The sequence below is a fragment of the Myotis nattereri genome (assembly GCF_964212035.1).
Source record: "Myotis nattereri genome assembly, chromosome: 19".
NCBI classification, from domain to species: domain Eukaryota; kingdom Metazoa; phylum Chordata; class Mammalia; order Chiroptera; family Vespertilionidae; genus Myotis; species Myotis nattereri.
In genome coordinates, this window is record NC_138095.1 from 12,938,535 (window position 1) to 12,964,402 (window position 25,868).

General features: G+C 46.6%; 2 protein-coding genes across 7 annotated transcripts in view; one reads left to right on the top strand and one right to left on the bottom strand.

Moving 5' to 3' along the window:
- Nucleotides 1–1,836: 1,836 nt before the first annotated feature.
- On the top strand, nt 1,837–4,165 carry YDJC (YdjC chitooligosaccharide deacetylase homolog; the record flags this gene model as incomplete). 5 transcript variants are annotated; one of them, XM_081114047.1, is made up of 5 exons in its annotated part: nt 1,837–2,060; nt 2,147–2,306; nt 2,534–2,633; nt 2,735–2,912; nt 3,066–4,165. In XM_081114047.1, the coding sequence occupies 5 exons, from the start codon at nt 1,897–1,899 to the stop codon at nt 3,418–3,420; spliced, it is 957 nt and encodes a 318-aa protein (XP_080970173.1). In that variant the 3' UTR covers nt 3,421–4,165. The 5 variants fall into 5 exon arrangements, with proteins under 5 accessions (XP_080970173.1, XP_080970175.1, XP_080970172.1 ...); XM_081114049.1 differs by having other exon boundaries at nt 1,862–2,060; nt 3,013–3,864; XM_081114046.1 differs by having other exon boundaries at nt 1,897–2,060; nt 2,717–2,912; nt 3,066–3,864.
- Nucleotides 4,166–8,286: 4,121 nt separating this feature from the next.
- Nucleotides 8,287–25,868, bottom strand: part of UBE2L3 (ubiquitin conjugating enzyme E2 L3) — a 42,979-nt gene continuing 25,397 nt past the window's right edge. For both annotated transcript variants that reach the window (XM_081113659.1, XM_081113660.1), the window contains 3 exons: nt 25,554–25,649; nt 15,154–15,340; nt 8,287–9,717 (listed from right to left, as the gene is read on the bottom strand). In XM_081113659.1, the coding sequence (XP_080969785.1) occupies nt 9,563–9,717; nt 15,154–15,340; nt 25,554–25,649 (438 nt within the window). In that variant the 3' untranslated portion in view covers nt 8,287–9,562. The remainder of the gene's footprint in view (nt 9,718–15,153; nt 15,341–25,553; nt 25,650–25,868) is intronic.

Here is a 25,868-nt window from a genome sequence, read left to right on the forward strand (position 1 = left end):
ATTTAATAATCATGTTTGAACACAACAGTCAGTCCTTATGCCAAGAGCTCAGTGAGCTCTTTGAGGCCTCCACTTCGTACTGTGCCCTCACAGAAATTGGTATCATTTGTTATTCTCTAGCTCAGCTCTTTCCTCTCGGCCCCTGAAATAGGGGCAGCCAGGGCCTAAAGGACCAGAGCAGGTGCAGATGCAGGCTCAGAGCTCCGGAGGTAGTCCCAGCTCCACTACTCCTGGCAGGATCACTTTGGGAAGAAACTAACCTTCTCTGAACCTCAGTTTCTTCATCTATAAAACAGATTGGTAAATGGAAATGACATTATCAATGTCACAGGCGGTACACAAATACTGCACTTCCATTGGGAAAATCAAGACATCATAATGAAAACCCTGGTTATCAACTATGTGATTATTTGTACAGTCATGGGTAAGGAAAACGTCTCTGAACCACAAAGAAAAAAAGGAGCCGTAGCCAGTTTGGCTCGGTGGATAGAGCGTCGGCCTGCAGACTGAAGGGTCCCGGGTTCGATTCCGGTCAAGAGCATGTACCTTGGTTGTGAGCACATCCCGGGGGTGGGAGGGTGGGGGGGTTGGGGGGGGTGGTGGTGCAGGAGGCGGCTGATTGATGTTTCTCTCTCATTGATATTTCTGACTCTCTATCCCTCTCCCTTCCCCTCTGCGAAAAATCAATAAAATATATTTTTTAAAAAAAGAAAAAAACGAGGCTGTGAATGTAAAAATTAGTCTGGCACAGAGCTCGAGAGATGGAAGTAGGGGCTAATGCTTTCTCAAATGAAGCCATTGGTATTACATGTTTTCTTTCATTTTATTGTTTAGAACTTTTACAAATCTCACACACACACACACACACACACACACACACACAAGCCACTCCTTAAAAAAAAAATCAGCCGAAACCGGTTTGGCTCAGTGGATAGAGCGTCGGCCTGCGGACTGAAGGGTCTCAGGTTCGATTCCGGTCAAGGGCATGTACCTGGGTTGTGGGCACATCCCAGTGGGGGGTGTGCAGGAGGCAGCTGATTGATGTTTCTCTCTCATCGATGTTTCTAACTCTCTCTCTCTCTCCCTTCCTCTCTGTAAAAAATCAATAAAATATATATTTTTAAAAAATCAGTAAAAGACAGGCAGTTTGAAAAAGAAGACACATAAAGAACTAATAAAAACATGGAAAAGTTCATAGTCACTATGAAAAATGAAACATACAACCTGACGGGTGTGGCTCAGTGGTTGAGCCTCGACCTATGAACCTGGAGGTCCTGTTCCATTTCCGGTCAGGGCGCATGCCTGGGTTGCGGGCTCGAGCCCCAAGCAGGAGACAAGCAGGAGGCTGGCTGGTCGATGATTCTCATCATTGATGTTTCCATCTCTCTTTCCTCTCTCTGAAATCAATAAAAAACATTTTTTTAAAAAAAATGAAACATTACAAAAATGAGATAACATTGGTATGATCATTATTTCTCAAAACTTGGGGAAGGAGAGAAGAGGAATTAGGTGTGTCTATTTGCTTAGGGAAAATACTGGAAGGACACTGTCCCCAGAAAATTGACAGTGGTAATCTCGGGGAAGGGTAAGAGATTTCTTTCTTCAGGCTTTTTCTTCTGCATGTTTCATATTAAATGTTATTTTTGCAGTCGCTGAAAGTGTCGCGTTGCATTAAATCTAGCCCTGGCCTTGGTCGGCTTGGTTTGGAGCCCACCGGGAGGCGGGAGGTCGTTGCAGGGCCACGGCGGGGCCACTAGGTGGCAAGAACAAAGGCGAAGTGGGGACGCGTCCGGGTGTGGGCGTCGGGGAGGGGCCTGGGGCTGCGTTTCAGGGCGGAGCCTGGACTGGCCGGTTCACTCCCATCAGGTCCCCAGCCGCGCGCGCTCCGGCTGGGGGATGGCTTGGCCGCGCGTGCGGCTGGTGGTGACTGCGGACGACTTTGGGTACTGCCCGCGGCGGGATGAGGGCATCGTGGAGGCCTTCCTGGCCGGAGCTGTGACCAGCGTGTCCCTGCTGGTCAACGGCGCGACGGCGGAGAGCGCGGCGGAACTGGCCCGCAGGTGAGGAGTGACCCCCCGAGTCAGAATGGGGTTTGGGCGGCGCCGATCGGTGGCCGCCTGTGCTCCGGCTCGCCTTCCACCCTCAGGCACCGAATCCCCACGGGACTCCACGCCAACCTGTCCGAGGGCCGCCCCGTGGGCCCGGCCCGCCACGGCGCCTCGTCGCTGCTCAGCCCCGAAGGCTTCTTCCTGGGCAAGATGGGATTCCGGGAGGCGGTGGCAGCCAAAGATGTAGCTTTGTCCCAGGTGCGGAAGTGCGGCTGCAGGAGGAGGACATCCCCCAAGGCTCCTCCCAGAGGGTACCATGACGCCATCAGGGGCGGGGACGGGAGCGGGCTCTGGATGCTTCCCTGGTTCCAACTCTGGAGCAGTCACACGGAGGAGGCACGGGGGTGGGGGTTGGGGGGTGGGTAGCTGGTCCTCATCGGTAGCTGCTTCCGGGCGTTTAAGGTGCCATAGTCCTCTCCTTCCAGGTGCGGGAAGAGCTGGAGGCCCAGCTGAGTCGCTTCCAGGAATTACTGGGCAGGAAACCCACCCACGTGGACGGGCACCAGCATGTGCACGTGCTCCCAGGTTGGTGGTGCCAGGCAGGGGGCGGTGTGGCCAGGTGCGGTGAGGGGTGCTCGCAGGTGGGGAGAGGTGCTCCTCCCTGACAGCGCCCCGCCCGCCCGCAGGCGTGTGCCAGGTGTTCGCAGAGGCGCTGCAGGCCCATGGGGTGCGCTTCACACGTCTGCCGCTGGAGCGAGGATTGGGCGACTGTACTTGGCTGGAGGCCCCTGCTCGCGCCTTCGCGTGTGCAGTGGAGCGCGATGCCCGGGCTGCTGTGGGCCCCTTCTCCCGCAGTGGCCTAAGGTGAGGACCCCCAAACTGCTGTGCCCTGTTCCCTACCGGCTCAGGTCCCAGTGGGTCCAGCTGGCTAGCTGAGTACCTTTCTCATCTGCCCTTGGCCTAGCCCTGCCCATCACTGTCCTGCTCGTCTGTGCTCTGATGCCTGGGTATCCACAGGTGGACCGATGCCTTCGTGGGTCTGAGCACCTGTGGCCGGCACATGTCTGCTCATCGTGTGTCAGGAGCACTGGCTCGGGCCCTGGAAGGTACACCCACAGGTCACGCCCTGACAGCGGAGCTGATGGCCCATCCAGGCTACCCCAGTGTGCCTCCCGCTGGAGGCTGCGGTGAGGGCCCCGATGCCTTTTCCTGCTCTTGGGAACGGCTGCATGAGCTGCGTGTCCTCACAGAGCCGACGCTGCAGGCCCGGCTGGCCCAGGATGGCGTGCAGCTCTGTGCCCTCCATGACCTAGAGTCCAAGAGACCTGGTGAAGCCACTCTAGCAACCTTCCTGGAGTCCTCCCAACCATGACCCTGGCAGCCAAGGACTAACGCCTTAGTGCTCAGGGACGAGGCAAGGGTTGAGCTTTGGCACAGCCCACAACCAAACCCAGAGGAGGTTCTGTGACTTCCCTGGGCAGAATGATGCCACCTCTTTGCCCAGATCCTCATGCCTCAGTGTGATAGCCAGACCTTTGGCAAGCCCTTTGGCTGCAGGTGGGTCAGCCTGTGATACCTCAGCATGGGGCCTGCCGAACATTTTCTGCTCTTCACATTTCTACGTAAGCATGGTCTTTGTTTAGGTGTAGGGAGGAGAGATCACTATATTAATAAAATAATGTGTCTTGTAAAATTTGAATGGTTTATAAACTGTGCCCAGAAAACTGTTACAGACACAGGGGCAGGCAAAAGCAACTCCCAGGGCCCAGACCCGGTCACTATTCCAGAAAAGACATATAAAACAAGTTTCACTCTCATTTTGTTCATGCTTAGCTTTTGTTTTCTTTTGGGAGGTGTGAGAGGAGAAGAATGTCTCACCTGGATACCTTTTAGGAGGTATAGTATAATCTCAATTTTTATTGAGAAAGAAGTTACCTGCCAGTGTAGCTCAGTGGTTGAGCATCAAACTATGAACCAGGAGTCACAATTCTATTCCAGGTCAGGGCACATGCCCCGGTGTGGGCTCAATCCCCAGTGGGGGCATTCAGCAGGCAGCTGATTAATGATTCTCTCATTGATGTTTCTCTCTCTGTGTCCCTTCCTCTCTGAAATCAATTAAAAAGACTAGAGATTACTTAAAAAAAAAGTTTTCCAAAAAACACTTCTAAGCACCCAGATTAGCCATTAACAAGTACTGCCCGGCCCAGGCACTATGCTGAAGTCCCAACTTCAGCTCCAGTCCTCAGGTTGGTGACATTCCTCCACGTTGCATGAGGGAAGCCAATTCGGTGCTGGGGCCGGAAGAACTCAGACCAACTCAGGCTTTGCCTTCCACTGCGTCAGGTGGCTGCCCTGTAGGGCGGGGCACTGAGGTGCTGCCAAGTAACAAGAGCAGGGTGAGGCCACCAGTCTATGGACTTGGCCTTGAGGAAATCCCGAGGCCCTTGCCAGAGGAACCTTGGAGCTAGAGGGTGGCAGAAGTCAGGCTGCTGTGGGCACAGGAGTGAGTAAGGCCCATATTTTGAACTGAACAATTAGACCATGATGGCAAACCTTTTGAGCTCGGCGTGTCAGCATTTTGAAAAACCCTAGCTTAACTCTGGTGCCGTGTCACATATAGAAATTTTTTGATATTTGCAATCATAGTAAAACAAAGATTTGTATTTTTGACATTTATTTTATATATTTAAATGCCATTTAACGAAGAAAAATCAACCAAAAAAATGAGTTCGCGTGTCACCTCTGACACGCATGTCGTAGGTTCGCCATCACTGAATTAGACCAAAGGAAGGGCCTGGCTAGTGTGACTCAGTTGGTTGGAGTGTCATTCTGTGCACCGAAAGGTCTTGGGTTTGATTCCTGGTCAGGGCACATACCCAGGTTTCAGGTTCGATCCCAGGTCTGGATGCATTCAGGAGGCAACTGATCCACGTTTCTCTCTCACACCAATGTTTTTCTCTCTTACCCTCTCCCCTCCTCTCTAAAATCAATTAAAACAACAACCCAACAACAATGAAGGAAGGCAAGCAAATGTTAACTCCAGAGTTCAGGAAGTAGAGAGGGTCTTGCAGGCCTCTGGCTTTGGGGAAGGGGAACTGGCTGCGTCTGGGCTCAGAGACCAGCAGTGGAGCTAGCTGGACTGGGCAAGAACACAGGCCACGTGCCCTTGGCTGTCACAGACGCCTCGTCTCTTCCTCTGTAAAAACTGGAATAATGGTGCCCATGGGGTTGTCCCGAGGTTGGAAGGGAATAAAGTGCTGGGACATGGCAGAGAACCCCAGCCAATGATCAAAGGACAGGACTGCTTCCTGCTTCCTGGTAAAATAAATGCCAGGTAAAATGTTCGCTCCCAGAAACATGCAGGCCTGCTCTCAGCTGGTGTCATTACAGGCAAGGAGCTAGGCTGATAGAAAACAGTGTCAGATGTCCTGGCTCGGTAGAGCATCGCCCCAATGTGCCAAGGTTGTGGGTTTGATCCCCAGCCAGGGCACATACAAGAAACAACCAATATGTCCACAAATAAGTGAAATAACAAATCAAGGTTTCTCCTTCTCTCTCCCTTCTTCTCTAAAAACATCAAAATAGCCCTGACTGGTTTGGCTCAGTGGATAGAGCGTCGGCCTGCGGACTGAAGGGTTCCAGGTTCGATTCCAGTCAAGGGCATGTACCTTGGCTGCAGGCACATCCCCAGGAGGGGACGTGCAGGAGGCAGCTGATTGATGTTTCTCTCTCATCAATGTTTCTGACTCTCTATCCCTTTCCTTTCCTCTCTGTAAAAAATCAATAAAATGTTAAAAAAAATAAAAATAAAAACATCAAAATAAAAAAATAAGCCCTAGCCGGCTTGTTCAGTGGTTAGAGCACTGGCCCTCAGACTGAAGGCTTGTGAGTTCCATTCTGGTCAAGCCACTTACTGGATTCCTGGCCCCTGGTCAGGGTGCATGTGGGAGGCAACCAATTGATGGTCTCTCTCACATCGATACTTCTCCGTCTCTCCTCCTCCCACTCTCTAAAAATCAATGGAGCCTGGCTGGCATGGCTCCGTGGTTGAGCATCGACCTATGAACCATGAGGTCACAGTTTGACTCAGTTTGATTCTGAGTCAGGGCACATGCCCGGGTTGTTGGCTTGATCTCCAGTGTGGGGCGTGTAGGAGGCAGCCGATCAACAATTTTCTAATCATTGATATTTCTCTCTCTCTCTCTCTGAAAGCAATAAAAACAAATTTTTAACAAAATCAATGGAAAAAATATCCCCAGGCGATGATTAATGTAAATAAATGGTCAGGGCCCTGGGCTGAGTCAATGCCTCAGCTGCCCACTGTCCTGGAGACTCAGGAGGTGGTTTCTGGGGGTAACCCCTCAAGGAAATGATCTAAGGACTCCCTCAGGTACATCCTCACTAATTCCATGACCTCAATCAAGAGAGCCAGTTTGCTCGCTCTAGCGGGCTTGGCTCAGCATCTAGAGCACGGGCCCTCGGAGTGAGGGGTCCTGGGTTTGATGCTGGTCAAGGACACGGACCTCAGTTGCAGGCTTGATCCTGGCCCTGGTCAGGGAGGAGGCAATCAACGTTTCTCTGTCTCTCCCCCTCCCTTCTACTCTAAAAGTCAGTGAGGGGAAAAGATCCTCGGGTGAGGATTAACAACAACAAAAGATAGCCAGTTTGGCCCTGGCTGGTTTGGCTCAGTGGATAGTGTTGGCCTGCGGACGGGTCCCAGGTTCGATTCCAGTTAAGGGCACATGCTTGGGTTGCAGGCTTGATCCCCACTGTGGGGCATGCAGGAGGCAGACGATCATTGATGTTTCTCTCTCTCTCCAGCTCCCTTCCTCTCTGAAATCAATAAAAAAAAAATAATAAAAAGATAGCCAGTTTGCTCTTCTGCTGAATGTGGGTATCACTCTTTAGGGGCTGATCTGACTGAAGTGAAACACAGAGGTGCTGTCTGCTCCCCAGACAGCCAAGGGAGACCCAATAATCTGGACTCTTCAGCTTTTTCTGTGCCTCTTTTGGAGACTGGGTCATGGGAAGATAGGAGCAGGCAAAAGCTTCAGGAGACCAGAGGCCCTACGACCTGGGCACCAGCCACCCTCCCACACCACTGAGTGCAGGCCCACCGCCAGTAAGGAAGAAACCCATACAACCAAACCAGTGTTGGAGAGCATTTTTATTAAGGGCAGCAGAATGGGATCGCAGCATCTTTAGAAAGCCTATTCTCTGCCATGATGGGCAGGGGCAGGGAGGAGGGGGAGGACCTGGCCCACTTTGGTTCAGTTCAGGCGGGTGTGAATTCCTGAGTGGGCTCGGGACAGTGGGTGACAGCTCTCCCCTCCCCCAGAGGACCCAGCTTATTTGATTTCAGAGCTGCCAGGGCACCAGCGTGCTCAAAGCCTGCTCTGAAGGCTCAGCTACCACCCGGAACTGCTGCAGGCTGGATGGAGCAAGCCACCCAGGTATGAGGGAAGGACCCCTCATGGCCTCGTTTTCCCAGGGCCAGGCCTCTCCTGACTGGACAAACCATGGGGTGCAATGCCAGGGCTAAGAGTCCCCTGAGGTGCTGCCGGCATTGACAAAAGGTACCTCCTGTGGTGAACAGAGAAGTGAAGGACAACAGGCAGGCAGAACTATGCTGGTAGAAACACGAAGCAATGGGATGGTTTCCAAGAATGGCAATAATTTTGGATTCAGAGAAGCAACAATGGTGGCTTACTTGGATAGCTTCCGACAGAATTTGGCATTTTATTACAAATCTGTATGTAAGTGAAATAACGTCCATCATCACCTTTCTGCCAATGAAGAGACAGATGTGGAAATGCTGGCCCAGCTCCCCTGAGCAGGCAGGAGTCTCCAGAGCCTGCCCCTTGAGTATCTTGGACTAAAGCAGCTGAATCAGTGACACACTGCAGGGACCACGTGCCCGGACAACTAAACGACATTAACCTGCACATCATCCCAGTTCTGTGCAGTAAGACCAAGCTGTCTTAGAGGTTATAGCCCTGGAAGGATCTCGTTTTAAAACTAAAATGAGCAAAGTTTCTTTAAGTCATTTCTCCACAGAATCTAATACCCCGGAGAGTCAGGAAGGGAAGCTGCCAGTGGCCGAAGCGGAGTTGGTGACACATGGCATTTGGACCAGCAGCTTCCTCTGGGTGTCAGTGACATGTTTTCTCTACTATTTCAGGGACAGTCCCACTTGCTTTGAAAAAGACATTAACATTCAAATCCTTACAAGTTCATCTGAGGATAAATTCTAAGGTCAATTTTTATTTCTACAAAAAAAAGGCAGTCAAAACAATATAAAACACATGTAGAGGATATTACTCAGTGGGCTTCAAGTGGAGCTTGACTCTGCAAAGGCTGTGAGTCCAGAGGGAGGGAAGGCCGTCTTGTTCCTGGGCTGGCCTGGCCGGCTGCTTCAAAGGGAGAGGCCAGCAGGGCATCGGTGACCCCGGACTGGTTCTGGCTCTAGCTGAGTCCTGCCAATTCCAACCCTGCAAAGGGTCAAACTGCTGAAGGAGGGCTGAGGCGGGGCTGCTGCACTGAGGAGGTGGACGTCGGGCTCCGTGGCACATTCGGATGGAGCTTGCTGACTGGTGAGCGTGGAATTTCAAATGGACATTCTGGCTTTAGCGTTGTCTGTAAAGGCCAGCACATCTTCTAAAATGGCTGCAGGGAGGAGCGTAAACCTTTGACCTCAGGAGCCTCTCTGATGAGAAATTCCTCACACAAGTGCAGAGTCCTCTGGCTGGCAGGCCCTCCCTGGGTGGCCACAGACCTGATACTGCAGGGTCTTCCCAGGCAGGCCAGACCGAGCTAGTGTTCAGTCGCACACACAGACATCAGGGTTGCCATTTAATCAGTGTGAGGATGATAACATTGGCAAGATTTTTACATAAGAAGTGGGCCTCCTTTTCATAGTTATTTTTTGGGGGGGTGGTTTGCTTGCTTTAAAAAAACTGTTTTTAAAGTATGTTATAAAGTATGTTATAAATTGGAATCAGGAGAACTTGAATGAACTCCCACACGCACTGCAACATGGGAGAAGAGAAGTCACCAGACCAGACAGAGCTGTCTCTTCTCCTTGCAGAGGTGGGGCCTGGGTCTGGCAAAGTGAATGAATGAAAAAGAAACTGAATGCAAGGGAGTGGCGTTGAAAGGGCATGGGAAGAAAGGGAACCACAACCTTTTATTTTAAACCTTAAGGTCTAAATGTAAATGGAAGATTTTGGATAAATTTGGACAAGAAAAGAAACACCATTCTTTTAGAGTAGACTGAAGCAGTGATTTTTAAAACAAAGAAAGCAGAACTAGAACATCTTAAATTTTTAATCCTTTCTTTACAGGTTACCTAAGACCACTTTTGATTAAGAAAACTGTAGAAAGTTAGTAACTGCCACAAGCAAACGCCAGGTGGTGGCCTGTGTCAATTTTCCACAGAGTCCTGCTTTGCGGGATGTCTGAATGCACTGCTTGGGGTCTCTGCTCACACTTGCTGGAATCAATCGTGGCAGATTTTAGTCCACAGGTCGCTTTTCCCCATATTTCTTTGTAAACTCTTCAGCATTCTTACAGAATTTTTTACGGTCCTTAGAGTATTCTTCAGCTAGGTCAGCCCGAAGGGGGTGCTCAGGCTGGGGGTCATTCACCAGTGCTATGAGAGACTGGATTACTGCCAAGAAAAGGAGAAGGCATTGCTGGTTACAACAGTCTCAGAAAGGGCCCAGGAAAGATATGCAACTCTGACTCTAATACTGATTTATATCTATGTGCTTCTAAGACAAAGCGGCCTCTGATTTATCCAAAATCCTAACCACAAGCACTTAACTTTCCTCTGTAATGAGGATAAAGTGATGGACGACAGTCAACAGTGGGTAACTGTTCAGAGTGATGCCGCTGCCGCCTCCTCCTCTTCCTCTGAATGTCCCAGCCCCTAGTTACTCTCATCCTTTCCCCACAGTCTGGAGACATCAGGCCTGGCTCGCTCTCTCTCTCTCTCTCTCTCTCTCTCTCTCTCTCTCTCTCTCTCTCTCTCTCATGTGTGCATGCGTGAAGCTTCTCCAGGGCAGAGACTGCGTGATGTGTTCCAGAACTGCACTCAGTTCAGGGTAGTTTCAATGAGTGAGTATGAGAATGAAGGGTGCAAGACGGGCATGCAGCATGTAAGTGCATAATGAGTCCACCCTGGAAGACCCTGAAGAGCTTTCAAACCAGCTGAGAAAGGGTCACTGGACCACCCTGTCTAACCACTAGGGCAGTGATGGCGAACCTTTTGAGCTCGGCGTGTCAGCATTTTAAAAAACCCTAACTCAACTCTGGTGCCGTGTCACATATAGATATTTTTTGATATTTGCAACCATAGTAAAACAAAGATTTATATTTTTGACATTTATTTTATATATTTAAATGCCATTTAAAAAAGAAAAATCAACCAAAAAAATGAGTTCGCGTGTCACCTCTGACACGCGTGTCATAGGTTCACCATCACTGCACTAGAGGTTAAAACCACTGGGAGGTTAACCCCCAGTAGCATTATACTGTCTATTTCAGAAGCAGAAGTCACATGGATGGGCTTGGGTGGGTTCTACAATGCTCCCCCCAAAAGCAGTAAATCCTAGATGTGCTGGAAGGCGAGTCCTGGGCCCTTGGAACTTAGGAGCGAGGAAGATAATGGTAGCATGCCTGGGGCAGGGGCAGGCGAAGGCATGGGCTCAGCTTTTCTTTCTCCTTTGCAGCACTTCTACGTTTTGCCCAGCTGTTTTCCAGTTTACAAACTCTAAGAAGCTTGAATAAATCTTCTACGCAAAGCCTCTTCATTCCTTTTAAGTTCGATAGCATAAATAGGTGGCTTCTAGTCTTTTGTTCATAATTAGAAATTGTTTCCTAGCAGAATGGCTGCTTCATTAGCATTTCGGGAACCCCACAGGAGTAAATGCTTTGGGGCGGATGTGGGGGAGCACTGATGAGTTTCCCTGCCCACTCTGTTATGGATACTCAGGCTCTTGGTTTCTTACTATGATTATACCTTAATATCCAATGCATTAGTATAAAATCATTTGGTAATTATTAAGACATGATTTTCAAAAGATACTCACTCTGCAGTTTGCTATTTTCCCAAGAACTTGCTTTTACTTTTTGACTGAGTCTAAATATTTTCAAATTTATTTAGTAGTTCTGATGAGTATTTCATTCTTTCTCTGTTTCCTTTGGGTGCATTTCTGGCTCCTCAGCTAAACTATAATAAACCCAGTTTAGCTTAGCTTGTTTTGATAGCGAGAACACTGATATCTATGACTGCTTGTCAAACTACAACTATGGCCCCATCCCATTATTTTTTTATATATGGAACAGCAGGCTCATTTTATTTTATAAATGTCTGGCTCTGGTTTCTTGATTTCCTTCTTGAGCCAGGTGCTCCCCAGAAGCACTTTTTTCTTCCAAAAGAAAGACTTTAAAAACAATCAAAATTTACCTCCTATTCTCTCACTGTAGAGGGTAGGGCAAAAGTAAGTTTACAGATGAGTACACAAAAGTTTATTCTTGTATTATTATGTATTAATTACTGTATTATTTTCCATATGAACAACTGTAAGCCTACTTTTGCCCTATCCTATATATGATCAGAGGGTAAAGCCTATGAAATCTCATTTTTGTTCTTATTGGCAGTTTTCTTGTATTAGAGGATGTTAACACTATAATTTCTTCCTTTTTATGGAGATCTAGGGTGCTTCATTCTCACAGAGTAAAATGTGAATGGTACCTTCCATAGAATGCTTTATAAAAATGTTAACTAATATCCTCTTTGTTATATTTCTTGAGTCCTTTTTATAACTTTATCTACTTGATTTGTTATAATAGTGTTATGGGGGGGTTGAAACTTTCATTTTAAATTGTTTTAATTTTCTCCATACAAATTTTGTTTTGGTTAATTCTCATCCAAGGTATTTTTTCCATTGATTTTTAGAGAGAGTGGAATGAAGGGGGAAGGGCGGGGAAGGGGGGGGAGGGAGAGAGAGAGAGAGAGAGAAAGGGAAAGAGAAAGAGAGTGATGTGAGAGAGATACATCGACTGGCTGCTTCCCACACACCCCGCCCCCTGACCGGAACCAAAATCAAACCTGCAACCCAGGTTCGTACCCCAGTCCAGGAATCCAGACCCTCCAGTGGACAGGTCGATGCTCTAACCACTGCGCACACCAGCCAGGGCTCCATATAATTTTATTATGTTGTTTGATACATACAGATTCAGTATTATGCTGCCTTTGTTACTGGCTGTATTTTATATGGTAAATCTCATTAAAGTACTCAACTAAGCTCCTGCTCTGCCACTAAGATATCTACCAGAATCAGGCAGGTGGCTGAACAAAACTTTATTTTCACATTTCCTGGTATTATTGCCAACTCCTACCAGCTTCCTGTTTGATGTAATTTTGCCTTGTTTCTTGACGTTTCTCATGCTATTTGTGCTCAATTTTTAATGCTTCCTTACTTTCTTTTAAAAATTTGAGATATGCCCTAACCGGTTTGGCTCAGTGGATGGAGCGTCGGCCTGCGGACTCAAGGGTCCCAGGTTCGATTCTGGTCAGGGGCATGTACTTTGGTTGCAGGCACATCCCCAGTGAGGGGTGTGCTGGAGGCAGCTGGTCAATGTTTCTCTCTCATCGATGTTTCTAGCTCTCTATCCCTCTCCCTTCCTCTCCGTAAAAAATCAATAAAATATATTTTTTAAAAAAAATTTGAGATATAATTCACATATTAAAAAACAAACTTCTTTTGAAAGTATACAAGACAGGTGGCTCAGTTGGTTGGAGCGTTGACCCATACACCAACAAGGTTGCGGGTTTGATCCTCAGTTGGGGTGTGTATGGGAGACAACCGGTTGATGTTTCTCTCTCAAAAATCAGTAACTATATCCTTGGGTAAGGATTAAAAGTAGCCATAACCGGTTTGGCTCACTGGATAGACTGTTGGCCTGCGGACTGAAAGGTCCTGGGTTCGATTCCGGTCAAGGGCATGTACCTGGGTTGCGGGCACTTCCCCAGTGGGGGATGTGCAGGAGGCAGCTGATCGATGTTTCGCTCTCATCGATGTTTCTAACTCTCTATCTCTCTCCCTTCCTCTCTGTAAAAAATCAATAAAATATTTTAAAAAAAAAGTATACAATTCAGTTGTTTTTAGTATATTAAAAAAATTATCTGGACACTACCATTCAACTCCAGAATATTTTCATTACCCCAAAATAGGGATAGTACTGACACAGCCCTCTTGGGCAGCCAGCAACTATATGAGGTGCAAAGCACTTTACTTATGTTCATCTCCTGCAGTCCTCCCTACCCCTGGTTGTGTCACAACATGTCCTGTCCTATACAGTCCACTTGTAGACCCCCTCACCACCCCAGTTCTCAATAAGGAAGAGATGTGTAATTCTCTGTGACCTAGCAATCTGAGGTGCAGGGTCTGCCTGGGTAGCCTGGCCTGGAAGGACTTCCCCTTCTCAGACATGTTGTTTAACACACACAACTTAGCAAGGGCTCTGGGAGTTGCATGAGTGGCTGACAAGGCATTCCTAAACAAGTGCAGCTAGCAGCTATAGCCTTCCAACACAGAGCTAGGAATTTGTCATATATATATATATATATATATATATATATATATATATATATATATATATATATTCTCAGGCATCTGCACTTAAGAATAACTTTGTTGGCCCTAGCACATGCCCACATTGTGGGCTTGATCCCTAGTGGGGGGAGTGAAGGAGGCAGCCAATCGATGATTCTCTCTCATCACTGATGTTTCCATCTCTCTCTCCCTCTCCATTCCTCTCTGAAATCAATAAAAATATATTTTAAAAAAGAATAACTTTGTCGGCCCTGGCTGGGTAGCTCAGTTGGTTAGAGCATCGTACTGATACACTACGGTTGTGGATTCAATCTCTGGTCAGGGCACAAAATCAACCAATGAATGCATGAATAAGTGGAACAACAAATCGATATTTCTCTCTCTCTCTCTCTCAAATATATTGTTTTAAAAAAATAACTGTCAAGCTTTTATAAACATCAAAATGACCAAATGCCAAATCCACTGGAGATCTTTCTATTCTGACTCAGCATTTAGTACCCACTCCTTTCTACTACTCAGCTGTGTTGAGCCTGAGGCTGAACTTTCCATGTGAAAGGCTTTCAACTCCATTTTTTAGGGGTTCTACTGAAAAATGACTATATCATTCACTGAAAAACTACCTGCAGTCTAGAAAATGCCAGCCTTATCTACTCTCTTTAATCTAAAAAGACCTTATAGTGATTGGCTGGTTACTTACAAGAAAATATAAAATTAGGACTTCAAAAGAAAGTTCTGGAGCTAGGAAATAAAAACCAGACATGGCCACAACAAAATCTAGTAACTTTCAGGGGACAAGAGGGAGGCCAACAGTAATACTGAATTAAGTACTCTCCCACCCCCAGGGATATGTATGCTTACACAGAGACACCCAGAACATGGACACGAACGGCCACATCCAATTCCAGGGAGTTCCAGGCCTGCTAAAGCCAACTATGTGCTTTCATCTGGGCACACAGCCCTCGGGTCTAACTATATCCGCCACCCCCACCCCACCCACTCTGAGCCACTGGCTTTCTGCTGCTGCTGCCCACCCGGTGGCTTTGGCTTGTACCCTTCTTTTAGTCTAGAAGGCCCTCTATAACCTCCCGTCTTCCTTCATGTCTAAGTACGCTTGCTAACTGCTGTGTGAAGCCACTTTAAACACCACTCCACCTTCCCCCGAGGCAGCCCCACAATCCTTCATGAACCTCCCAGGAACAGTGCCTACATCCCTCCCTGCACTGGCACCAAGTACTGGGCTGGTCTGTCTACATGTGCCCTCACTGGTATGCAAGCACAGGAAGGGCCTCCTCAAACACCTGCCACCAACTGTAGGTCAACATGCCCACAGGACTGGTGGGACCTCAGTTACACTTGTGTGCACGGGAGTTTGTAAGTGAGCTTTCTCTGGAATGTGTGTGACATGGCATTAGAAGGCACCGGGGAGCCCGTCCCAGCAGCAGCCCCAGAAGAGCACCATCAGAAGACATAGGAGCATGCTTTACCTTGGTCGGTTTTCGTTGCTGGCTTCCAGTTTTCAGCACTAATTACTGGCAGACAGACCTGTCCCTTTTCATCGATGTTGGGGTGATAGATCTTTGTTTTAAATGTAATCTTCGGTGGTTTGAATGGGTATTCTGCTGGAAAGTTGATTTCGATTCTGAAGGCCCCCTTATCATATGGAGGGTTGTCCTGCGGAGAAAGAGATCAAAATGAACACACCATGGTAAACGAATCTGCTGCTGGGACAGGAATGTTCCGTTAACTTGAAAATTAATTTATTTCAAGTGGCATATCAACTGAAGCTTTACCACCGTTAGGGAAACCATTAATCAATCAGTATTTCTAGGGCAAGATGTCTGCTAAGCTGTGAAAAGGTCTGAGACTGACATTCTGGCTTATTTTCTTTAAACAGACTTTATGTAAGAGTCATTTTAGCTTTGCAGCAAGCAAAACTGCCCTGGCCTGCACATACACAGCTTCCCCCACAATCAACATCTTGCAATAATATGGTATATTTGTTACCACTGGTCAACCCACAGTGACATATCATTATCACCTAGACTCCATATTTTATTTTTTAAAATATATTTTTATTGATTTCAGCGAGGGAAGGAGAGGGAGAGAGACAGAAACATCAATGAAGAGAGAGAATCGTTGATTGGCTGCCTCTTGCACACCGCCCACTGGGGATCGAACCGCGACCTCCTTCCTGGTTCATATGTCGATGCTAACCACTGAGCACATCGGCTGGGCTCTCTCTACTGTTTTCAACAATTTGCATTGTAGGACTTTTCATAGCACAGTGAACAAATATTCTAACATGAATGAATTCCATCATATTCCCTTTGAAAAGAAATATTAGTGGAAATAAGTATTTCTAGAACTGGTTTACCAATCTTTTATGACTACTCTCTGAATTATATCTAAATTTAAAATTACAATCTCCATGAATTGAATTCAACAAGGAACTTTACCTCGCACAGCTTAATTCACTTTCCCCTCAAGAATAGAAGTAACCTTATTGTTATTTTTCATAAAAATATACCATCTACACCAAAAAAGTAGTATTAAACCTTCCACTGCCCAGGATAATGACTGTTAGCCCCCTGCTACATGGCCATGGTACGTTCTCTATGCATATACAGTACACACAAAGGCTTTTCATTCTAGATATCTATATATATTACTCATATCTATACTAATAAAAGGGTAATATGCTAATTAGGGCAGACATCTTCCAGATGTCCATCCGGACAATGCCACAGCAGCTGCAAGGCCTGGGGCTCACGGTAGCTATGAGCCCCAATGGCTGCAAGGCACAGGAGCAGGCCTAAGCCATCAATAGGATATCCCCTGAGGGCTCCCGGACTGTGAGAGGGGGCAGGCTGGGCCGAGGGATCCCCCCTCCAGTGCATGAATTTTCATGCACCAGGCCTCTAGTCCTATATAATAAAAGGGTAATATGCAAATCGACCGAAGGGCAGAACAAACGGTCACTGTGACGTGCACTGACCACCAGGGGGGCAGACGCTCAACAAAGGAGCTGCCCACAGCCCATAGCCCCTGACTGCCCGATGGGGAATGGGGAACTGGGGGTGGGTGGTGGCAGACGCAGGCGGCACAAGACTAAGGCCCCCACCCCACCAGTTGCACCACACACAGAGGGTGACCAGCATCAAGGGACAGACCAGTGAGTGGGTAGGAAAGGCCAACCTCCCAGTCCCTCCCCCCGGGCAGCAGGCTCCAATCACCCGATGGTGAATGGGGAACCGGGGGTGGGTGGTGGCGGGGAGTGGGGCGGGCTGCCGGCTACCCGGGAAGATGGCCCTGATTGCAGGACAGGCCTAGGGACTGTACCCGTGCACGAAGTTCATGCGCTGGGCCTCTAGTGTAGTTATAAAACTCGACCTATACTGTCTATATTCTTTCATAACTTTGCTCATGATGCTATCCATTGTCTTTCAGTCTACAAGGCAGATGTCCTCCGCTTCTTAGGTCATACTGCCTTGTGCCATTTGTTCACAAAGCCTGTGCCTGGCTTGTTTAAGCTCAGTAGCTTCCACCAACATGAAGGCATAATCCCAGTACCCTAAGGTTGGCAGCAAAATTACTTTTATGTGTGGCCCTGTGTCTTGTTTTGTCTCAACCATTACAGCTACAGAAAGAGAGAAGAAGCTACAGAAGAATCAGCAGAGAAGAGCAGGAAACATGGGCCAGTGTTGGGCTCAAGGGAGGAGGGACATTGCTCCACCTTAAGGCCAGGAGGCAATACAGAAGGAAGAAGGAAGAAATCTGGTGGGTGAGAATTTCCGGTGCAATGGGCTACACAAATGAGAAAGAACACAGAAAGGAAGGTGAGAGACTGAATTACAAGTGTAGCTACAAAAGGTGAAGGAAGGAAACCAAACCTCAAATGTACTCCTGGAGGCAGGGCTAACGTTGAGGGAAATCTTCCTTCTTCCTTGACCAAAAAAGAACCTCTAACAATGAAGGAGCTTTTATATTGTGCCCGGGACTGTACCAAGTGCTTTTTGTCAAGACCACCACACCAATTACCAGAGCCAACAGAAAAAGGGTGGGGGACACGACCGAAACTGCCTCATAGATATCCAAATATCTGACTAGCTTCAGCAAGTTTTTAGGTTTTGTTACCAGTGGGGGGAAAGTTTTTTAATTGAGGTGAAATTCACAAACATATAATAACTAACATAATTAATATACATTGCTATATAAGTTTAAGGAATACAGCATGATGGTTTGATTTACATATATTGTGAGATGGTGGCCAAGCTGGTGGGATCCTGGCTGTGTTTTGATTAACCGTCTTCTCCATTAATCCAGGAGATGCCTGAGAGTAGGGGCCTGAGGTGTCCTCAGCACCAACCAAACATTTGCTAACTTTATTGCTAACCGATCAGATTCTCTGCATGATGATAAAGTCATCAACACAAGTGTTTATGTTATTCTTTTGAACATGTCCAAGAATGTCGGCTCTCAGAATAATGGCTTAATATACCTGAAACACAATGATCCTACCACCTAGAACAGTGTTATATAGAAAACATTATCTCTACATCTCTGTATCCCAGTCACCAGTCACAAGCTTACAGCCGCTAATAAAGTAGGAGGTATGAGAGCCTCATCACCAATCTAGGAGATAGGGATTCAGTTCCAGGACATTCACATAAAACAATTTCTTGTTAGGAAAGAAAAATTGATCTTACTGCTTTTAAAAATCAAAGCTTAAATAAATAAATATATAAATACGCCCTGGCCGGTGTGGCTCAGTTGGTTGGAGCATCATTCCATACATCAAAAGGTAGTGGATTCGATTCCTGGTTAGGGCACATACCCAGTTTGTGGGTTCCATCCCCGGTGCAGGAGGCAACCAATCAATGTTTCTCTCTCACATCTATGTTTCTGTCTCTCTCACTCCCCACCTTCCTCTTTCTGAAATCAATTAAAAAAAAAAAAGGAGCTAATTACAACTGAATAATTTTAAAAATAACCCAATTTAAAAATGGGCAAAGTACTTGAATACACATTTCTCCAAAAAAGAGACATAAATGGCCAATAAGCACATGAAAAGATGTTCATCACCTTAGCCATCAGGGAAATCAAAACCACAATGAGAAACCACTCTGCACCTACTAGGATGGCTGCAATCAAAAAGACTGACAAGCCAAAACCGGTTTGGCTCAGTGGATAGAGCGTCAGCCTGCAGACTGAAAGGTCCCAGGTTTGATTCCGGTCAAGGGCATGTACCTGGGTTGCGGGCACATCCCCAGTAGGAGATGTGCAGGAGGCAGCTGATCAATGTTTCTCTCTCATCGATGTTTCTGGCTCTCTCTCTCTCCCTTCCTCTCTGTAAAAAATCAATAAAATATATTAAAAAAAAAAAAAAAAGACTGACATCAACTGTCAGCAAGTATGTGCAGAAAGTGGACTCCTCTTACACTGCTAGTAAGAATGTAAATGGTATAGCCACTGTGGACATAGTCTAGCAATTCCTCAAATGAATAAACATAAGATCACTATATGACGCAGCAACCCCACCATATGACCCAGTAAATTACCCAAAAGAAATGAAAACATGTCCACATAGAAACGTGTACATTGCCCTCACCAGTTTGGCTCAGTGAAAAGAGTGTCGGCCTGCGGACTGAAGGGTCCCAGGTTCGATTCCGGTCAAGGGCACATGCCTGGGTTGTGGGCTCGATCCCCAGAAGGGGGCATGCAGGAGGCAGCCAATCAATGATTCTATTTCATCATTGATGTTTCTCTCTCTCTCAAATCAATAAAAATATTTTTTAAAAACGTGTACATGAAAGTTAATAGCAACATTATTCATAATATCCAAAAAGTGGGAAGAATCCAAATATCCATCAACTGGCAAGTAAGAAAACTATGATTATATCCATTACAATAGAATATTACTTGGTAATAAAAAGGAATCGAGTATTAATACGTGCTACGACATGGATGAACCTTGAAAATATTATGTTAAGAAGCCACATACAGGCCCAGCAGGTGTGGCTCAGTGGTTGAGTGTTGACCTATGAACCAGGAGGTTATGGTTCAATTCCTGGTCAAGGCACATGCCCAGGATGCTGGCTCAATCCCCAGTGGGGGGTGCGTAGGAGGCAGCTGACCAAATATTCTCTCTCATCATTGATGTTTCTATCTTTCTCTCCTTCTCCCTTTCTCTCGGAAATCAATAAAAAATATATTTAAAAAAATAAAAAGGCCAGGGCATCAAAAATTTTAAGAGAAAAAAAGAAAAAGCCCTGGCCAGCTTGGTTCAGTGGTTAGAGTATTGGCCTTCCATAGACAGAAGGGTCATGGGTTAGATTCCCGTCAGGGGCACATACCTGGGTTGCAGGTTCGATTCCCGGCACCCACTGGGGTGCATTCGGGAGGCAACCAATTGATGCGTCTTTCTCACATCGATGTTTTTCTCTCTCTGTCCCCCCCTTCCCTTCCACCCTGTCTAAAAAGCAATGAAAAAATATCTTGTGAAGATTAACAAACAACTAAACAAAAATTTTAAGATAAATCTTTAAATTAGAAATTTTTGAATAAACAAAAATTCAAAAAAGTATACAGTAAGCTGAAAAATATTTGTCCCCGACACAAGGGATTAATCCAGAATTCCTACAACTCAACAAAAACATTCTAAAAACCTAATAGATAACAGGCTGCAGAAATATAAAGTCAATAGTGAAAAGAAACTTCAATTGTAATAGCAAAATTTTAAAAATGGAAATTACTATGGTCTGAATGTCTGTGTGCCACCTCCCGCAAAATTATATGTTGAAACCTAATGCCTGAGGTGATGGCATTAGGAGGTGGGGGCCTTTTGGGTAGTGATTAGGTCATTAAGACAGAGCCTCATGAATGGGATTAGTGCCACAGAGAGCTAGGACAGAAGAAGTCTGTGACCAAAAGAGGGCCATCATATGACTGTGCCCTGACTCAGACTTCCGGGCTCCAGAAATGTGAGAAATACATGTCTGTTGTTTGGTAACCCGTCTAGTGTTTTGTAATATAGCAGCCTGAATGAGACTAAGACACAAATCAAATGGAGAACTTTTGCATCAAAATGGCAACAATTTCTTTCTGTATGTCTGTTTCATAGGCTCTCTGTTACATATTGACAGTTTTCCAGAGAACGGGACAGGTTTTAATAAGAGTGAGACTAGGCACTTCACACATGCACTTATTGAACTTTTACTATTATTATTTTTTTTTTTTGTAGAGAGAAAGGGAAAGAAATAGAGAGTTAGAAACATTGACTAAGCTGCCTCCTGCACACTCCCCACTGGAATGTGCCCGCAACCAAGGTACATGCCCTTGACCAGAATCGAACCTGGGACCCTTCAGTACGCAGGCTGACACTCTATCCACTGAGCCAAGCCAGTTAGGGCGAACTTTTATTTTTTTGCTTTATTATTTTTTAAAAATATATTTTAAATATGTTTTTTATTGATTTTTTTACAGAGAGGAAAGGAGAGGGATAGAGAGTTAGAAACATCAATGAGAGAGAAATATCAATCAGCTGCCTCCTGCAAACAAGGTACATGCCCTTGACCGGAATCAAACCTGGGGCCCTTCAGTCCGCAGGCCGACGCTCTGTCCACTGAGCCAAACCGGTCAGGGCTTAAAATATATTTTATTGATTTTTTACAGAGAGGGATAGAGAGAAACATCAATGAGAGAGAAACATTGATGAGAGAGAAACATCGATCAGTTGCTTCCTGCACACCTCCTACTGGGGATGTGGCAGAAGCCAAGGTACATGCCCTTGACCAGAATCGAACCTGGGACCTTTCTGCAAGCCGACGCTCTATCCACTGAGCCAAACCGGTCAGGGCTTTATTGAACTTTTAAACAACTAGAGGTAAGGATAGTAAGACAAACTGCTTAACTTGTCCAAGATCAACCCAGCCAGGGGCAGGGCTGGATTCTCACCTACGTCAACTGGACCCCACAGCCTAGAAGGTGAAGTCAGTGCCACTCAGAATCCCCTTAAAAAATACCCAGCAATTTTGCCCAGCCAGTGTAGTTCAGTGGTTGAGCATCGACCCATGAACCAGGTGGTCACCGGTTCAATTCCTGGTCAAGGCATATGCCTAGGCTGCAGGCTTCTCTCTCATCAATGTCTCTCTCTCTCTCTCTCTCTCTCTCTCTCTCTCTCTCTCTCTCTCTCTCTCTCTCTCTCTCCCTCCCTCCCTCCCTCCCTCCTTCCCTCTCTCTCTCTCACCACCTTCTCTCTGAAATAACACATGCACACACACACACACACACGCACACACATATATTTTTTAATATATTTTTACTGATTTCAGAGAGGAAGGGAGAGAAAAACATCAATGCTGAGAGAGAATCCTTGATCGGCCACCTCCTGCACGCCCCTCACTGGAGATAAAGCCCCAAACCTGGGCATGTGCCCTCGACTGGGATCGAACCCAGGATCCCTTCAGGCCGATACTCTATCCACTGAGCCAAACTGGCTAGGGCAATAAAAACATATTTTTAAAAAAATGCCTAGCAACTTCCATGACAGCCAAGGACACATATAGGAACTTGTGCAGACAGTGCCCATAGGAACATAAACTGGCACAGTCTTTCTGGAAAATAAGTTGCTAATGTATACAAATGCTCCTCAGCTTACAGTGGGTTACCTTCTTCTTTCCAAACTGACTGCACTATATATAATGTGTTACCTTTTTTTAAAAAATATATTTTTATTTTTTATTTCAGAGAGGAATGAAAAGGGAGAGAGAGAAACACCAATGATGAGAGAGAATCATTGATCGGCTGCTTCTTGCATGCCCCCTACTGGGGGTCGAAACCTGCAACCCGAGCATGTGCCCTTGACTGGAACCGAACCCAGGACCTTTCAGTCCGCAGGCCAACGTGCTATCCACTGAGCCAAACCGGCCAGGGCATGTGCTACCTTTTACTAGTAATAAACCATCATAATTTGAAAATAGTGTAAATTGAAAATGTGTTTAACCTACAGAACATCCCACCTTTGCCTACATTTCTACTGCATGCATGTTACTTTTGCACCATTGTAAAGTTGAAAAAATTGTAAACTTATCCGGACTGGGGTGGCTCAGTGGTAATCTTAAATCAGGGACTGTCTTTAGAGCCCTACAGATGGCCCCTTCCTTATATATAAACCTGACTCTAATGAAATATATAATATAGGATATTATATAATTCTTAAGATCAGAATCTAAAAAAGATACACTGAGTTTCCCACATTAGTTTTAAAATGGAAAAACATTAATAATCTAAATGGCCAATATGAAAAGAATGATTAAATAAATGATCATATAAATATTATGGGATATGATACAGTTATTTTAAAAGTATGAAATAATTATGAAGTTATCTAATGGCCCATTAAAGAATGCACATAAAAATGCTGGAAGGCCCTAGCTTGTTTGGCTCAGTGGATAAAGCATCAATCTGCAGACTGAAGGTTCCCGGGTTTGATTCCAGTCAAGGGCACATGCCTGGAACATTTCTAGGGTACCATGCCTTTATCAGCCTGGCCTGCTTTCATCCCAGCTGGGTAGACTCCAGGTGAGTTTAGTAGAAGAGTCCCCATACTGACCCAGCTCCTACCTCACCATAGGAAGATCTGAGGCCCAGGTATGAAGTACTAACGGGGACCCTGGAGTAGTGAGTTGCAAATTGTGTCCTTGAAACTCTCCTCACACCAATCCAGGGGCCCTGGGCAATGATTACAGGAAGATGTGAGGGAGGAATGGGAAGAGGCAGCATGAGCAAGGGTGAGGGCAGCCCTGGTCATGGTCTACTATCTCTGGGCACAGCTTCCCTAAATGGAAAGTGAGGCTTGGCCGGGACACTCACCAGAGCCTTTGCTCAAGCACACTGGGATTCTACCAGTCAGTCACCACCTTGGGCTTAATGAGACTATAGCCCATTCCACAGGCTCTGCTAACATGACACCAGAGGAAGGCTTTGGTGTACACTGGGTCAGAGTCGGCCTGACAACCACCTACTCTTGGAGCTAGCCTTCAGTCTCTCAGGCCACGGAGCTCACAGGGTAGATGGTCTAAGCCTGACTGCTCAACGGCATCCCATTCATTCTGATCAGTTTTCAAATGATGCAGACGAGATGTTTACTCCTTAAATTAGTAGGTGGTCAGATGGTCCTGGCTATCCTTCCACTCAGCACATGCCAGGTCCCCATGGCAGGGCAGGGCTGGGGTTACCAGCTGACCCTCCCCAGTCAGGAGCTTCTCCACTGTACCTGTACCCTGTACCATCAGCACCATAACCTGTACCCTGAGCACCATCACCTCCAACCCTGGAGAAATTTAAAAGACTCCATCTTTCCAACCAGAGTGCAACCTCCCAGATTTAAAATTTCTGAATGTGTACTAGAAGACTACAAAGTATATATTTCCCTACTTATCCAAATGATTATGAAAATAAATTACAAATCCAATATTTGCCATTCAAGTTCCAGGGACTTTAAAAGAAGTCATGATCTGCACCAGCATCAAGAAGAAGGCATCTATAGTAAGCATGCTTTATGTTCCGCTTTAACAAAGTAGCCAATCTGCCCAGAAAGAAAGATTTTATACAACAATGTAGGGTAGAGCTAGGCACAAGGAAAGGGCCTGAGGCTTAAATGGTGAAAGTGGAGAAGAAAAGAGAAGGTGGGTGGATGCAGAAGAACAGGAAGGAAAGGGAGCACACTAAAAGGTCTCAGTTGTGAACAGGGAGACTAGAAGGTTGACAATGTCAAGTTAGGCTGCTTCCTGGACAGAGGGTGAGGCTCTGGGGAGAAGGCAGGAATGGAGGCAGAGATGGGCTCCTTCACTTACAGGAATAACCAACGATGCTGGAAGAAACAGGGATCCCCAGAAACAAAACAGAATGAGAGAAAGGCGAGAGACTAAATTAGGTTTATGTCTAAGAGTGAAGAGGAAGCAGCAGGACAGAAGCAAACAGCACACTCAGGAGGCAAGTGGGGTACACGGCTCCAGGGCTGCAGAGCCAGAGGTGTGAGGACGGAGGGGAGCCTGTGTGCTTGGTGTGAAGCAGCTCCAGGAGGGTGGAAGAAACTGGGATCACAGACTGGAGTTAGTACAGAACAAGCCTCTTTGACGGGTAAGGAGCTGAAAGGATGGAGAAAGAGCAGACACTAAACCAAGAAGGTAGGAAGGTCACAGGAAAGCTGCTCTTAGGAGGAGGTCGGAGCCTGTCTGAAGGCAGAAGTCAGTCAAACAGGGAGCTGGAATCAATGGGGGCAGACACTGGAGGAATGAGTTGCCAACTGTGTCCTTGAAACTCTCCTCACACCAATCCCGGGCCCTCACTTCTAGTTGTCCTAAGAGATACTGGTGAGGGGAACAGGTGGGTCTCGAAGCAAAGGGATTTGAGACAAATGGGAGGCACACACTGGAGGGTACCAGGAATAAAGCCTGGAACACAAGTGTACAGAGGGTTAGAGACACAGATGAGGGTTAGGGCCCAGGCAGGAAAGCACAGAAAAGATCTAGATGGGAACACCCACCATCTCCCAAAAGAGGTCAGAGAAGGTGGCTGTCTAGCCACATGAGGTCAGGCCCAGAGAAGCCAGGGCAGATAGGAGCACAGACACGCACACTCTACTTCTTCCCCGGGTTGGTAACAACAGACCTGGAAAGCTCGGGACACCCAGAATGTTACAAAACCAGCGCAAAGTTGGGATTCTACTCAGGAACCCAAGGCTATAGTCCCTACCTCAGTACCCGCCGCTGTGCATCTGTTGGTTGCCTATACTAAGTCTCCTTAGGAGTGAGAGAGACAAGCCCAACAGCACACACATCACCTGGAGAAGAATCTGATAAGAAGTGAAGTGTTCAATACTCACAGGAACAATAAGCCCTTGCCAAGTCAATAAATTAGCTTCATCAACCTGGATGTTACGGAAGTTTTTCATTCCACATTTGCGGATTTCTTCAAGCTCCTGTTGATTGACAAAGCATAAACGGGTGTCAAACAGAGGAAAGCACCACATATTAAGACTCCCTCAAATTAAAAACTGAGTGCCAGCACCACCACGATAACATTTCACTGTGGACGAGATCATGCTGGTCTGGGTAAGAGGCCAGAGCCACGGTGGTCCCCTCAACCCACGCCCCAGACCAAGACAAGCCCCACCTCGGTAAACCCGCAGTACTCAACA